The sequence below is a fragment of the Ixodes scapularis genome, unplaced genomic scaffold, assembly GCF_016920785.2.
Source record: "Ixodes scapularis isolate PalLabHiFi unplaced genomic scaffold, ASM1692078v2 PGA_scaffold9__187_contigs__length_104089568, whole genome shotgun sequence".
NCBI classification, from domain to species: Eukaryota; Metazoa; Arthropoda; class Arachnida; order Ixodida; family Ixodidae; genus Ixodes; species Ixodes scapularis.
The window spans coordinates 51,409,732-51,426,008 of NW_024609884.1; the positions used below are offsets into that span (position 1 = coordinate 51,409,732).

Here is a 16,277-nt window from a genome sequence, read left to right on the forward strand (position 1 = left end):
AACACCTACCCGTGGTGAAGAGATAAATAATACAATATGTGGAACTGGCAATCTTTTGGGGTGAAACAGCAAACTTTTATATACCAACTCAACTCTCTGAAGTCGTGCCACGGCACATGCGCAGATGCATAACTTGACACGAACCTAGTTTCTGCGCACAGTGCCCACACTTGGTGTGGACAAACGTGGGCTTGTTTGTAAACAGCGTGTTGGTGTACAGAAAATGCACAATCAACATGCGCACAGCCACTACAAACCCACATGATATGGGAACCAATACCGGAGACTACGGACACGACAAGATCATATGCCAGGCGCTGGTTCTTGACTTATAATTAAGATTGATCTCATCAATCGATGGAAAATAAATTGTCTAATGAACAGTTGTAACCCCTTTGAGGGCAGTCCATGCAGCAGTGTCTACCTACATCATTAGCCCATTGTGCGATGGCACACATGCGAAGGAGCTCCACTGTATAAAGTGGCAGCTTCCACCACCTATCCGAGAGCGAAAGTAGCGAAAGGCATGTGAGCCACATGCCTATGTCGCTGTTGGGTAGGTGCCCCACGCAGCTGCCCAATACACTGGCCCGGAAGAGTTCCCAGTACTGTTGTCCTTTCTTGCACCGGTGCAAGCTAACCTCGATGGCCAGCTGCAAATTCTCTTAAGTCAGGGAATCCTGCCATTAGCTCTTGCTCAAACAGTCTACACTCTATCTCATTAGTTGCATGCAGCATTACCAAAGGTGCCGGGTTGAGAGTGTAAGATCAGCAGTTGGAGACAAGTGCAAAAAGGAACTCCCTTGGTACTCGGACCATCTTTTGTGTAGCCCAACCCCAGCTCCCCCTCCCCCCTGCTATTCTCCCCTTAAGAGATTAGCCTGCCACTCAAAGTTCGTACAAAAACGGTTGTCCTTTTTTCCGCCCGTAGCTTCCACAGCACTCCGTGCAACTAGTGAGATAAGGCTGGCAGGACAATGCGCAAGACATGCACTTGTGGGGCCCCAACTGTTTTATCTTCATCGTTTTCTGTGTGCATGCGTCTTTGTTTATGAATGTCTTTCACCATTCAAATATTCACCTGAAAGTTACGAAGTGTCCTGTCCACTTCTGCCCACCTCTTGTTTGTGTTTTTAGCCTAGAACTAGAGCGATGAACAACTGACTAGCCATTTTGACGGCAGTTTTTACCTTGTTGAACAGCTTTTGCGTGTCATAGCCACAGTTGACAGCCCACACTCGCGTCGACACCCTGTGGACGTTACCCGTGGAGTTTGTTTGCTGCTGCACCAGCTTCTCCACGTTGACCTCCCCTGCAAATGCATATATAACTGGCATAAATTATCACAGTCGTCAATCAATCAATCAATTCATTACCTCCAAGCTCTGGATCCGTGGAATCTGGGGAAACGTCTTCGTCCGCATCAGCCTCTCCAAACAGCTGACTGTACATAAGGGCAGAGAGACCAACACCATACGATTTGAAAATGCGGAAAATTCTTTCATTATCAGCATTTTCTCATCACCAGACTTCCATCTGCTACACAAGTGGAAACTATAGTGCACTTTAACACTTCACATGTGCTAATTGACTGATTTAGGAGCTTTCTATGACGTGCAAGAAGTTTCTAATTGTAACCATATCTTTAGTTTCACTAATGAAAAAGTTATTTAGTGAATATTGTCACGAATGAAAAGTGACGAGGCAGCGAATGACTGAGTAAACTGAACGCTTAATGGGGCGAACTTGTGCCCAAAAATAAAAGGAAGAAGAAAGATAACAACAGAGTGTCGCGGGCGTCGAAGGCGGCGAAGCAGCAGGATCGAACGTTGAGGCGAAACTGACTGCAGATCCCCACGCGGAGCCCCTTATGTACACGTGTGGGCTTCTGGAATAATCGGCGTATAGAACATTCTGACCTTCAAAAAGCAACATGGTTCTCGAATTTACCAGAAAATTACGTTATATCAACAAAAATGCGTCCCCGTGGCCAGGGATCAAACCCTGGCCTTCTGCGTGAAACGCACGAGCGATAACCGTTAGGCCACGAGTGCGCTGCCTGCTTGGTCAGCTGCGCTCGCGGCAATATTGGGTGATAAATTGGCTCATTGGTGTTTTTGTTTTTTTTTGTTTTTTTTCAATCTTAGTGGCTGCCGTGGCTGGCAGTTTGCTCCCGAAAAGTACCTTTTTTTTTTTTCTTTTCTCCTCAGCAACCTATATTTGTAGAGATATTTGAAATTACGGACAACAAAGAAATTAATGGCTCAGAACAAAAAAAGAAAGAAAAAAAAACATAAATCATGGCTATTACAAAGTTTGCGACAGATTCCAGACACAAAGTGAAAAACTAAGCGAAAAAAAGTAAGTAATACTCGTGGTCAACCGTGAAAAAGTGATTGAATTTTTCTCGCAGGCAATGTATCCCGATCCTACTTTTTAGCTCTGTATTGGTGAAATAACTTCAAGATAGCGTATTTCAGCCACCCTCCAACATTCAGTGCAACAGGTTGGGTAAACATAAACATTTCACAGACTGACCGAGGGGCCCCTTCTCGCTACTAACTTTGGCGAAATTTTGGTTTTTTATTGCTTCAATTCACGATTTATGGTAATTCTGATGCACAATCACATTCCACGATTTATGGTAATTCTGACGCACAATCACATTCCACGATTTATGGTAATTTTGATGCACAATCACATTCCAGGATTTATGGTAATTCTGATGCACAATCACATTCCACGATTTATGGTAATTCTGATGCACAATCACATTCCACGATTTATGGTAATTTTGATGCACAATCGCATTCCACGATTTATGGTAATTCTGACGCACAATCACATTCCACGATTTATGGTAATTTTGATGCACAATCACATTCCAGGATTTATGGTAATTCTGATGCACAATCACATTCCACGATTTATGGTAATTCTGATGCACAATCACATTCCACGATTTATGGTAATTCTGATGCACAATCACATTCCACGATTTATGGTAATTTTGATGCACAATCACATTCCACGATGCAAGCCGCGGAGCGACGAGCAGCATGGTTAGCATGGTTACCAAACAAGAAAAGACCCGGATGTGTTTGAAACCAAAACTATAGCAATCACATAATGTAGCATCATACAATAAAAAATAACAAAAAAAAAAAACCCTCATTTTTTGTACAATTCTTAATTTATAATTTGAAAATTAAATAAGGCTGAATTCAACATTTTTAAAATGCTACCGTGACATTTCGTTACTCACGTTGCCCAAGAGTATTGCATGGTCGGTTCAGTCATAAAAACACGAATTGTAAACGCAGGTTTATAAAATGCAGACCCAATATTTCGCCGTAATACCTGGTAATCAACCCCTTTGTAGTTTAATGAATATATGAAGATTAAGGCCGGGCAGATGCATTTCCTTTTCACTACCTCTGTTGAAAAAAAAAGGCCCTGAATATATTAATCGAAAACATGATGCAACGTGGCAAGCAATGACTACCTTATTTATTTGGTATAGTTTAAATCTCCTTATCAGTTTATTATCCGACATGGGTCTTATTTAAATCCAAGGTATTAATATCGATTTTGGAATGCAGAGAGCTCACCTCTTTCATGGATTGCACCATATTGCACTTCCTCCAGGATTGGCTCATATTTTTATTTATTTGAACACAGCTAGAGATTTTCTATTCTGGCACCATCGTTTCAAGAGCCTCACCAGCCTAAAAATAGTGATCGTAGGTTTTCACGCCTCGTGCAATTATACACACCTTCAATTACGCTGCCGATTTATCCAACCAAAATAATTAAAATTTTATCAGAAAATTAATTTAAGAAGCTCAGATTTTGATACACACATTTTCGTTCCGTCACTCGTTGATACCTGTGAAGTAACAGGATACTAAAGTCACTAATCGAGACGTCGCACCATTTGCAGTTCTCCTCCTTACCGACACAGAGCCGCTCTCAAAAGCCCCGTCCCGCCAATCGTCGGGAGAGGAAGCAATGTATAGATGGCAAGGAGGGCGGAGGAAGGAGCGCCCTAAGGAGACGGCATGTCGATCCTATTACGTCACGGCTCATTTATCGAGCGAGTCGCAATACGGGAATTTCCAGAGGCGTGTTCACTGACGGAAGCAGCATTTGACCTCTTCACGCCTCGTGCAATTATACACACCTTCAATTACGCTGCCGATTTATCCAACCAAAATAATTAAAATTTTATCAAAATTAATTTAAGAAGCTCAGATTTTGATACACACATTTTCGTTCCGTCACTCGTTGATACCTGTGAAGTAACAGGAATCGAGACGTCGCGCCATTTGCAGTTCTCCTCCTTACCGACACCGAGCCGCTCTCAAAAGCCCCGTCCCGCCAATCGTCGGGAGATGAAGCAATGTATAGATGGCAAGGAGGGCGGAGGAAGGAGCGCCCTAAGGAGACGGCATGTCGATCCTATTACGTCACGGCTCATTTATCGAGCGAGTCGCAATACGGGAATTTCCAGAGGTGTGTTCACTGACGGAAGCAGCATTTGACCTCTTGTAGCAGGTTCTCTAGCAGGCAAAATATTGGTTTGGAGCAGCCATTAACGCTTTTGGAGCAGATGCCAACATCTATTGGCACATCACTTGAGAATGAAAAAGTGTTTGTATCTCTAATTGAGTTCATTCATGGCAATGATCAAGGGTTCCTGTTTGATACTCGAGCATATTACTTATTAGCATTTGTGACAAGAATAGATAGGGCGTAAAAGGAAGACAGTCTTCATAAAAAAGACTCAAGTCAGAACACATTTCATTCTCAATAGGTATTAAAAAATGGTTAAAAAGTGACTCATAGTGCAACACTTCATTGGGATAAATCCTCTCTCCCCTCCCCATTTTATACACGGTTGTTTGTTTAGCCTGTAAAATTCTGTAAAATGACAGCAAGAATCAGCATATCCGCTAGCATGTCTACTAATAAAAATGTGTCCCATAAAACCCACCAAACTCAAGACTCTAATATCATACACTGCAAAAACAACCAGCCACTGTTCTTTAGAGGCGAAGGAACCAGAGTTATGTCAAAGTTCGCTGCTCTTTCGATCGACAGCAGCACGGGAACTACCATCACTACCGTATTTATTCAAATACATATATATAACCCTGTGTTTTCTTTCTTTTTCTCTACTCAGTTTTTTTTCTTTTTTTTTTATAAATAGATATTAATTCACAATTAGGACAAAGAAGGTCAACATGGAATAATCTTGAGCCTAATTTGCGTGCCTATCCCGCTAAGACGGACGCTCCCCCAGGTCAGCCGCTGCTCACAGCACTCCGATGCAAAGCGGTGAAGTTCGATGTAAACACGCTGGTGAGAGGCGGTAGAGGTTGATGCGAGCGGCACAAGTGCCACGGTACTTTGCAGTCATGAAACGTAGGCATGCGGCAGACGCGATAATCAAGCTATCTTATCAGGAGTACAAGACTCTGGTTCTGTTTGACCACAGGACTATTTTGTGAAGTTTTCTCGGGGCTCTCAGTTCCTACATCGACGACATTGTCTGGAAATTTTGACAATGTTAGCGATCAACTCGCCAGCGCAACAACCAGTCAGAGCGGTTAATGCCCAGCATCAACGGCTCTGGCCGGTTGATTCGCAGCCTCAACACAGCTCTGGCCAGTTGATTCGCAGCATCAAAGTGCGACATCATGGAATTCGTCAATTCCTCATACCTGTTCTTTCATTGGCTAAACCAATCAAGTGCACCGAATGTCCCGTGACTTGTACTTTTAGAATGTGTGCTTGTGGTTGTATGCGTTCAAACCTTCAACTATGCTCCGACCTTCGACGAAACAAACTATACGGTGAGTAGGGAAGCTGTAAAATACACATTTGTACCATTTTTCTTTCCTTCTACTTTGATCAATATTAAAGTGAATCAATAAAAAAATATTAATACTTTTGCTTTAAGCTCACCTCAGCGCAGGTGTGTTGCAATTCTTAGGAAAAATGGCATTTCCGTGCAAAATGTATCAGATTTTTGTTTATGAAGCAATTTGGCGCAAACGGCGCAGCACTTTCATCACTGCGTTTTACGTGCTTTATTCCTCAAATCGCAAGCTGAAATTTCGTGGACACTTCCATGGGGAGGTCCTGCTACCTGCCACAAGGTTTTTATACGAAACTAAAGACCTTCATTTAAGGCTGGAGAGGCACTTTAAGATCGTCTTGGTTGACTCGAGACCATCCAGCCAACCCAAACACTCAGACACGTCAGCCGTTTCTTCTAGCACGCTGGTGCACAACAGTGAAGTTTGACACGTGCGTGTCAGTGCAAAGTGGTGAAGCTTGACAGCAAAGTACTGGTGCAAAACAGTGAAGCCTGACACGAGAAACCGGAGAATTCTGAAGACGCTATTCATACTTTTCTTTAAAGGAGCTGTGCAACAATTTCAGTGCTTTACATAAATAATTTGGGAGTTAATGTCTTGACCTTTCTGAAGTAAAGAACAAAAAACAACTTTTGCCTGCATGTCCTAGTTTTAGAGCGCAGCTCTTAGGGGCCCGTTTCCGGCTTGAGCGGCGTCGGCGTCGCCGTCGCCGTTGGCGTAACCGCGCGGTGCATCATGGGAAATGTCCCATAATGCACCGCGCGAGCCCCCCACCGGGGTCACGTGACCTCGTGGGGGGGGGGGGGCACGTGACCCCCCCCGAGGTCACGTGACCCCCCCCCCCCCCCCCGAGGTCACGTGACCCCCCAAAGTCACGTGACTCCCCTGAGGTCACGTGACCCCCGCCGATGTCGCGTGACCCCCAATGACGTCATCGTCACTGATGACGTCACCGGCATCCACATCGTCATCGTCATCATCACTGATGACGTCACCGGCATCCACATCGTCATCGTCATCATCACTGATGACGTCACAGGCATCCACATCGTCATCGTCATCATCACTGATGACGTCACCGGCATCCGCATCGCCATCGTCATCATCACTGATGACGTTACCGACATCCGCATCGTCATCGTCATCATCACTGATGACGTCATCAGTGACGTCACTGATGTCGCCACCGGCATCCACATCGTCATCGTCACTGATGACGTCACCGGCATCCGCATCGTCATCGTCATCATCACCGATGACGTCACCGGCATCCGCATCGTCATCATCACTGATGACGTTACCGACATCCGCATCGTCATCATCACTGATGACGTCATCAGCGACGTCACTGATGACGTCACCGACATTCGCATCGTCATCGTCATTATCACTGGTGAAGTCATCAGTGACGTCACTAATGACGTCATCGGTACCCGCATCGTGATCGTCAATGATGACGTCATCAGTGACCTCAGTGATGACATCATCGGCATTGGGGGTCACGTGACCCCCAAGGTCACGTGACCCCCCAAGGTCACGTGACCACCCCCTGGTTAGTTTAATCCCCCCCCCAGTGCCCTTCCCTCCTCCTCCTCAAGAGCTGCGCTCTAATTCGGCGTTACAGGGAGTTGTAAGCAGCTTTCACTTTTTTATTTTAAAAATTGACAAAGATTGAGGTTTTCGGTAACTCTCAACTCCTTCACCATCTTCCGTGTCATGTGCACTATGACATGAAAGAAGGACGCGTGAGGTTCCGGTGAAGCTCTCTCTCTAGAGTCAAAGCAGGTGAGCAGCGAGCACTCACTTGCTTGCGACCAAGTGCTTGAGCAGCGCGATCAAAATGGCGAAAGGAGGAAAGTGCCAACGTGCTCGTCCCGGTCCGGCCATATCCTTTTCAGCTCTGCCCCCGTCCCCCTCCGGCTTCTGGCGGATGCTAGCAGTAGCAGATAGAGCTGGCAGTTTTGTTGACCTCGGATAGATGGCACCACTAAAACTCCGTATAATAAAAGTTTTGTCGATGATACCAGGTTCTTTACGCATTTATATTTATGCTGGAATGACCACATTTAGAGAGAAATTACCTTTTATTGAGTAGGTATTTGCACAACTTGCTATCTTTCTACAACACCCCCTCTGACGTCATGCTGCAAGGTTCTCATGGCTGCCGCTCGGGGCTGCGGGTCGAGAAATATTCCAACTTTTGCCTTGCGATTTCGCGGCGGAATCGCAACATTATAAAGGAAGATGTGTTTTCTGTCCTTTGTGACAAGATAAACAATGTCAAAAGTAGAAGATGCAAATTCTTTCAACAATTAAATTGTTGCACAGCTTTGTTAAACTTGATATACTACAAACAGCAAGTTTGCTGCAAATTGAATCGAACAGCGCAAACACTATTCGCAAATTAGTTTCAAATATTTGCACACCGCTACCTTCAACGACTTTGTTTGTAACAGGTGTACCTTTTCCAGATTACTAGTCGAAGATGCTGCGCCCCAAACTAGATGGCAATAATTTAAATGAGAGTAGAATAATCAATTACATTTAATAATTTAACAATTGTTATCAAAACATATTGAAGATGGTTTAACATATCCACAACCTGTGAAAGCTTGGAGAAACGATAATGAATGATTGCCCCATGACGTGTTCTCGCAGAAAAAAAGAGTTAACATTACATTGTATCTTACTGCAACCTCTCATTTCAGCAAATGTGCATACTTGAACAGGTGTTTTGCCCAGACAATGCAGTGGATGGGCTCCGAAGGTGTGTTTCGGATGGTGCAGCCAGGATATGTCTTCTGGGCTGGACGTGGCTGGCACTCGTAGCACTCGGTGGCCCCCTGCATCAACAACACTTGTCAGGAAAGCAACCTTCATAGTCTCCAAGTGCACAAAGTGGCAGCTGTAAGAGCTTCAAGTGGCCAGGATTTCAAAGATATCTGGACTGGGAAACACAACATCAAGTGTGGCGCTAAATGCACGGGGAAGATTATACACCATCTCTTCAGAGATTTGGCCGATTAAATGTTCACCGTTAAATGTTTCGTTTGAAGGCTCGGAATGAATATCAGCTGCTGTCACATGCAGATCCTGAGGTGATCTTACTAATAGATGTCTTCTGAAGCTCGAAGCGCCTGATCGCGGCAAAATGCCACGCAGTGCACTCTAGAACTAGTTGGCCACTCAGTTTCGGTTTCGATTGAGCAGCTTCAGTTCACGCTATCACACAATGATTCAATGCGCTGCTTGCATTTTAGATTATCTGACTTTCCACGAATGTACAATGCTCTTATTCTCGAGCAATATAAAAGAAAAGCCGGGGAAATTTTCTTGGTTCCCAAAAATGCCAAATACTGTGCGTGCGTATGCAAACGTAGTGAGACATGGCTTAGTCACCTCACCCCACGATTATATCTTTCCGGTGAACCACAATTGAAATTTGGTCACATTGAGCCCTACACGCATTTTGCTTGCCAAACGTCCACTTCTTGTTACTTCATTGGCGAAAAAAAAAAAAGCTGCATCCTCACAGGAGTCCCAAAGTTGAGCCCAACGTTGGCGCATGAAATGCAATAAATTCGACCTCCCTACTGCACAAAATTTACTATGAAGTCTTCCTCATGTCATGATATATAAACCACCCAAATTTTATGCCGATTGGAAATCAAATTTTCGCAAATGCTGAGTCCAGCTAGCTACGACAAAGGCCCTAACAAGCGTCCCCTACTCCTCAATAAGCCTTTTTGGATGAGCATGAACAGACGCCCAAGATTTGTGTCTGAAATTATCTTGGAATACTCAGTCAGGAAGAAAGCAAGCGCGTAACAAATCTTGTGGCCATTAGCAACAGTCAATTGCACTTGGAATCCTTTAGTTTGTTTGGCGCACCGCATAGGGGTTCACGCCTGTATTTGTGCCATCCGGCGAACGGAGTGACATTCTTCACGTAAGTGCTCGACTGTTGCTTTTTGAGAAACAGTTTGTATGTGCGAATGTGCCTTTATGATTGCGGGATAACTTCATGCGTACTACATGCTATATTGAATTAGTATAATGCAAGGCGGTGGCAATTTCACTTTGTGCAGTGCTGCTGGTCAGTACAGATAAGGAAAAAAAATGTGTTCGATTTTAGCTTTTCAATGGCGTCTCCAAGTTTTATTTTGCGTACTCAGGCGTATTAACAAAAACAGTAACTGCAAAAGGTATATTTCGTCAATGAACAGACGAAACAGTAATAAACTTCCTGACCAGCACCACTAATGTGAAGGTGCGAGCTCGGTGTATGCATACTTATTGGTTGTTACAGCGTCTTCACTCGTACACAAGCAAGATACCCGAGCTTCGCAGTGTCGAGATTCCCAGCACTGGCTCATCCACATACGTCAAAAAGCTAATAGAAAGGCTTGGGTACAAAAATACAAGAAGCGCATGTGTCAAAACAAACTTCACGTATGGTTAGGGCTTGTGCTAAAGCCTCGAGGTATGGCCATTTAGGTTAGTTTAGAGACCAAAAACTATGTGCTCAGGACCAGGAAAAATAAGATAATGGCTGTTAGTAGTCCACACTCTGTGTATGATCCCTTGGTGACGTGTCGATCGAAACCAAAACCATACCACTCCTTGGCCAACTAGTTCTCAGGGTGCAACATGCGCAGTGTTGCATGCACGGATTTATGGAACTAGTCTATTCTGCCAATGAAGCTGCAAGATAGTGTCAGAACCATCACAAAGCGTTAATGCAGACAATGAAAATACCTACAGTATTGATGCGAACCTCTAGACAACCCGTCTAGATATTCTTGTGTGTCTAGCTCAAGCTTCAAACTCAAATAAGTATGCCCAGAAGTTGTTGTAAGCGTACTTCATTATTCAGTTTTATTGACTTACTGTTTTACAGCAAAGCTGTTATGTGCTAGGATCTGGGAAAAAAAGCATCCACGGATGTTGACAGAAAACTCCCCATTAATTGTGGCAAGTATGAATAAATAAAAATAAAAAGAGGGGGCAACCAGCATGAGTCAGCCTTCTTTGGCATTATTAGATAGTGAGGTCCTGATCCTCTGTTAACATCTTTAGGCATTGTCCTGGAGGTCGTCCTAAAAATGGACCTAGAGGTCGGCCTAGACGTTGTCCTCGAGGTCGTCCTAGATGTTGTCCTCTAGGCGTCGCTCTCGAGGTCGTCGTCCTAGACATTGTCCTCTAGGCGTCGCTCTCGAGGTCGTCGTCCTAGACATTGTCCTCTAGGCATTGTCCTAAGAGGTGTCCAAACAGGACACTACAAAACGCACGACTCCGACAAATCGTGAAAATTGAAGCGGACGCTTCTATTTTTACGATTTGTAGGAGTCGAGAAAATTTTTGCACGAGTCGTGAAAATTTTCACGATCACGACTTCTCTCCTTGTTTCCGCCACTTTTCTCCGACGTCGGTGCTCGTCAGATTTGACATCACACGCCACCTGCGTCTGGCTCACCTCGCCAACGCCCTCACGTACCGCCGTCGCCTCGGCTCGAAGGCCAAGGAGGTCCGGCTTCGGGTAGATTTGGGATATTCCTGCGTCGAAGGATGCGTTTCAACCGCCCTGGCTCAGCTTTCTTTGTCAAAATCCATGTTCGTAGCTCGAAAAAAATAAAGTGCAGTGCGCAACAGTGAGACTTTTAGTTGTATGTAGAAACATTGAGAACTTAAGAGTATATCATTTATTTTATTAAACTCCAAACCAACCAGGTTTGTTTGTCTATACGAGGAACGTGAGGAACAAGAGCCGCGGGAATCCAATCCACAGAACTGCTGGAAGATGACACGACCTTGGATACCACGCACGCTTGCCTGGCTTGCCCACTCACACTTTAATCTTCCCTTTCCCGTTTTCGGGACTTGAAAAACGGCGGAGGCCTTGAGCGATTGACCGACAGCCAACAGAGCGTGTGAGTAGCTCTACGGACCCATGTGATGAGCAGAGCAAGGCCGTCGTGGAAAAAGCGAGGGGGAGATTTGACGAGGGGAAGTTCCCCTCCCCCCCCCCCCCCCAGCTTTGACGGAGGGAAATTTCCCCCCGACGGCCGGAAGCAGAGCGCGGCACGATTTGCCGGAGTCGTGAGTTTTGTAGTACTATCCTATTCGGACAGGCCTCTAGACGTCGCAAAAATAACAGCTTCGCTGGTCCTCCATCTTCATGTGAAGTGCAAGGGCTCTCAAATTTTTTTGTAGCTAAAAGAGGCCTTTCGTAAATTGTTTCTACCATCCCACAACTCTCTCTGGAGCCTGCTACGAGATCCGGAACACTGCAGACAAGGCTGACCGCACATCTTTGTTGTGGAGAGCATAGTGGAGGAGGAAACATGCTCAATGAAAACTCCCTATTTAGTCATCGGGAAAATAACTTGAGAAGCAGTACAGAGTCGCCGATAGTAATTTACTTAACCAAGGGACGCGAGCTAAAAAGTTGCCACGCCTCTGCAGTAGACGGTTTCCCTGGTCATTTACCTTGAAGATTGGAGAGACTTGTCCGAGATAGCCAGCCGTGCCACTTTCAATGAGCGGAACATTAGCAGCGAGACACATCCGGTTCACATGGCTGCGAGCCCCTGGGAAGGTCATCATTACACAGCTCATTAGTACCACTGCTCCCAGTATGCAGACTCAACTCAAGCCTAATTTCTATTTTAAGGTCTATATAAAAATGTGTTACCCATTTTATTCCTGCAAAAGATATAAATAGCCTTGTCATCAATTAGCGAGATTCATAAAAGTCAGAGGTACACTAGGGAGCACAATCTTAGATGACGGCGCAGTCATAGTATACTCCGTTCAACCCCAAGTTGAGACTGCAGAGTGCCGGGTCAGCAGATAAGAGGGAGGCAGATGATTGGTCCAGCGGGCACGTAGCCCCACCTTAGTCTCAGCTTAAGGGTGAACGGAGTATAGGCTTCGTTTGCCATACAACATGAGTTGTAACACTCGAAACCGGCTTTTTTTTCTTCATCTACGGTCTCACAAGCTTCATTATCTCTCGGTTTGTCAAGGAGCTAAAAGAATGGGACTTAAACTTTGCTTTCTAACCATCTGAACCAGAGTTTTTTCAAACACTGGCAAGTACACAAAAGAATCACGAAGGGCTGTTACAGCAGATATTGTCCACAACAATACAAAACTCGTTTCAGAAAGGGGAAAAAACAGAAAAGGAAACAACAGTTTTAGACGTAAGAGTTATAGAAAGTCTGAAGTCTGCCCACCTCGATTGTCCAGGGCATTCATGACAATCGAAAACTGCTTGAAGAAGTCCACTCCATATTCAGGCCTGTCGCAAAAAGAAAATAATGTGCAGCACATTTTGAGCTGTGCAGGATGCTTATTTATGAGCAGGGTTCCACGTTTTCAGGGTTTTCCCTTTAATTCAAGAAAGTGCTTTCATTGTTGTTTTTTTTTCTCAAACATTCGGAGTTTCTTAGTGGTCGGCAGGAAATTGGCGTTTATCAAGAAGCGGCGGTGGGACTCTCCCATCCCCAGGGAACATACGCGTGACCCGAATATTTGGGAAAACCATCCCACACCGACCAGAGAAGAAAACGAGACTAAGGTGTGGTTACCAAAAGATAATTGCAGCCGCATGGACAGTTCAGCCTGGGCTATCTTCAAGGTTCACGAAATAAAGCGGAAGATAAGCATCTCTTCCCGTGAAGATTGAGTTTGTTTCCTTATTGAAGGATGGCTTCTAACCGAGATTCTCTTGGCTTTCCCAGATTTTAAGAAAACTGGCTCAGGGGGTTATACTTTTATGGGTTTCATTGGTATACAGCGAAAACATGGAACCATAGTTATAAGCCCAGGAGAGTTTCTGCACATAATGTGTCTCCCCACTTTATCCCTAGGATTAAGCACATTTAAATTTATTTTGGTACCAAGGTGCTCGTAGGATTGTTTAATAATGCTGGTAGTAAGCCCTTGAACGGTCAGCATCATTGCTATAGCGTGATGAGGTCATGTGATTGCCTACGCACCCTAAGCACTCTTGTTCGTGTCATTTAGATGGCGCAGAGCTTGGCGTTCTGAAATCATTGCAACACCTGTGCAAAAAGCAGACAAACTTGCATTCCGCATACGCGTGACGTCGTGCGCCGCAACTGGACATGGCTATACCCATGACTCAAAACTTTTTGTGCTTCACCTGGTTTACGGGGGGAGAAATGGAGGGGGCCTGAGGCATGGGTAAACACGCCTCAGTGAATCACGCGCTAGCATTTAGCAGCTTCCAAATCTGATTACGCAAAATAGATTGTCAAAGCTGTGGCATAACCTCGTGGCAATGCGCCTGCTTCATGTGCAGCGGACAGAGGATTGAATCCTGAGGGTGGCACACATTCTTTTTCAAGCATTCGGAGGTATTGATGATGGACGCCCTACGCTATCGACAACATATCGTCGTGCGTATAGCATCACTCAACGAAAAAAGTAAACTCTGACTCACTTTATGATGGTATCGTGGTGTGCCGTAATCTTCACGTTGGGGTTAAGTTTCTCGGCACTTTCTTTTGCAACCTAGGGTGAAATGAATGCAAGGTTAAAACTAAGGATGCCGCAAACCTCCTTAAGTTCAAGTTTGAACCTCATTAGCTAAAGTGCAAATTTGAAAAGTTGGCAACTTCAGAACGCCACTGAGGTTCAAATTGGAATAATTTGAAAATGTCAAGGTTTCTAAAAGTTCAGAGTTCGAAGATTTCAAATTTTTTGATTGTTCGAAAAACTCTAAACACTTTGAATCTATTTAAGATTCAAGTTTGAAAAATGAGAAGATTTCAAATTTTTTCAAGGTACAAGTTTGAAAGTTTCTATTTTAAGTTTGAAGTTTTTGAATTTCAAGGACAGAAATCAAATTCTGCAGTTTCAAGCTGTCTTAATGAATTAATTTAAACAAATTGCAAAATGTGCTACAAATTTTACTGCAAACAATGCAGTAAAATTATGCCGTGAATATACTCCTTCCTACTCAGTGCTGTGGTACTGACGGTACTACATGTCTTCCTCGTTATTTGTCCTAACTTATGAAACAAGCATTGAACTGGTTGAACAATTTATCGAAAAGCCCTGAGGTGGTAAGGTGAACATACTTCCTACTTACTTGCGAACTAATAGCAATCAAATACAATGCTGGCTTAAGACAACTAAATATATAGGGCAATGCATGCACATAAAAGCATCCAGGCTACCTGAAAATTTTTAGTTGCTCTGGGCATTTATTTTTGGCAGGATGACCCGTGGGATGGAGAAAACTCTAAACACAGGCACAGTACCTGACACAAGTCTAGGTTGAGGAGAATGCAACCAGACTAAATTATGGGATTACCTGGCCCCCCCCAAAAAGTACAGCTTATCAGGTCAGGACCAGTTGTCATTGAGCTAACCATATTGCTGTCGCCTGGAACTTTTTTTCTTCAATGAATGGAGATATTGGCTGCTCTGAAATGCAGCCAGGTTACTAACGATACTGAAGTAAGCGGCGATTCAGGGTTTGTTCTAACACATCAGCGCTGCACTCCGCGCGCGCCTCTCTTTGACTCGAGGAAATGGGGGAATTTGCGTTCAAAAACAAGTAATGCTATGAAGGACACTCCCAGCGAAGCGCCTCAGTTGAATTTCAAGCCTGCAGATCAGGGATCTCATGGCCCACAGGTTACCTCGGGGCAACCTACAGGTGTTTTGCGCGGGAGAAGCTGTGTGATTCTCGAAAGAAAAAGGTGCGAAGTACGAGGCCACTCCAAAGTGATCATTAAGCGCTTTACAAGCGAGTCGTTTGTGGCCTGATCAGCTAAATAAGACTACTGGTGTAATTTCAACTCCACTCCACAAATTGACATCTTGTGTTATTTATATTTGTTGGCTTCACCTTATGGGGTAAACTTGGTTCGAAAACTTTAGTTCAGAAGTTCAGAGTTCGTTGACCTTCTGAACTTTTTTTTTTATTTTTAAAGTCACTGAATTTCCTGATGTGATACACTCTAAAGTTCCAAAATGTAGCATTTCATGGCACGAAAAATCGATTCGAAAGTTAGAAAACAATAGATTTTTCAGCACAATAATTTGGAAGTTCGAAAATCGTCGCATTTTGAATGTAATAAGGCTCTAGGTTCATCTTCGACCCTCAGGTTCGCAAAAAGTTTGCCACATCTCTACTTGAAACCAGTAGGCACTCACTGTGCAGGCAAAGCGACGTTGTGGGTTCGAAAAGGAGAATGCATCGCAGGTGGACAAGTCACAAGCGGACCCTAACGGGCACCCATGTCAAAAAAACCTTCAGCCTTTCCACTCTCGTGAAGAAGGAAGACCAGCGGAGCTGTACTCGATACACTGCCGCAACGCGCACGCGCCCAATTTCCCGCTTCTTCTCTTCCA

At 44.4% G+C, this 16,277-nt stretch overlaps 1 protein-coding gene across 1 annotated transcript in view; it reads right to left on the reverse strand.

The window, feature by feature from the left end:
- The window catches only part of LOC8030473 (SUMO-activating enzyme subunit 2), a 51,250-nt gene that overhangs the window by 33,326 nt on the left and 1,647 nt on the right, over positions 1-16,277 (reverse strand). Inside the window, exons 3-8 of the mRNA XM_029988202.4 lie at positions 14,356-14,426; positions 13,124-13,188; positions 12,375-12,475; positions 8,607-8,728; positions 1,377-1,444; positions 1,191-1,312 (exon numbers count right to left, since the gene is read on the reverse strand). Of these exons, the coding sequence (XP_029844062.2) occupies positions 1,191-1,312; positions 1,377-1,444; positions 8,607-8,728; positions 12,375-12,475; positions 13,124-13,188; positions 14,356-14,426 (549 nt within the window). The remainder of the gene's footprint in view (positions 1-1,190; positions 1,313-1,376; positions 1,445-8,606; positions 8,729-12,374; positions 12,476-13,123; positions 13,189-14,355; positions 14,427-16,277) is intronic.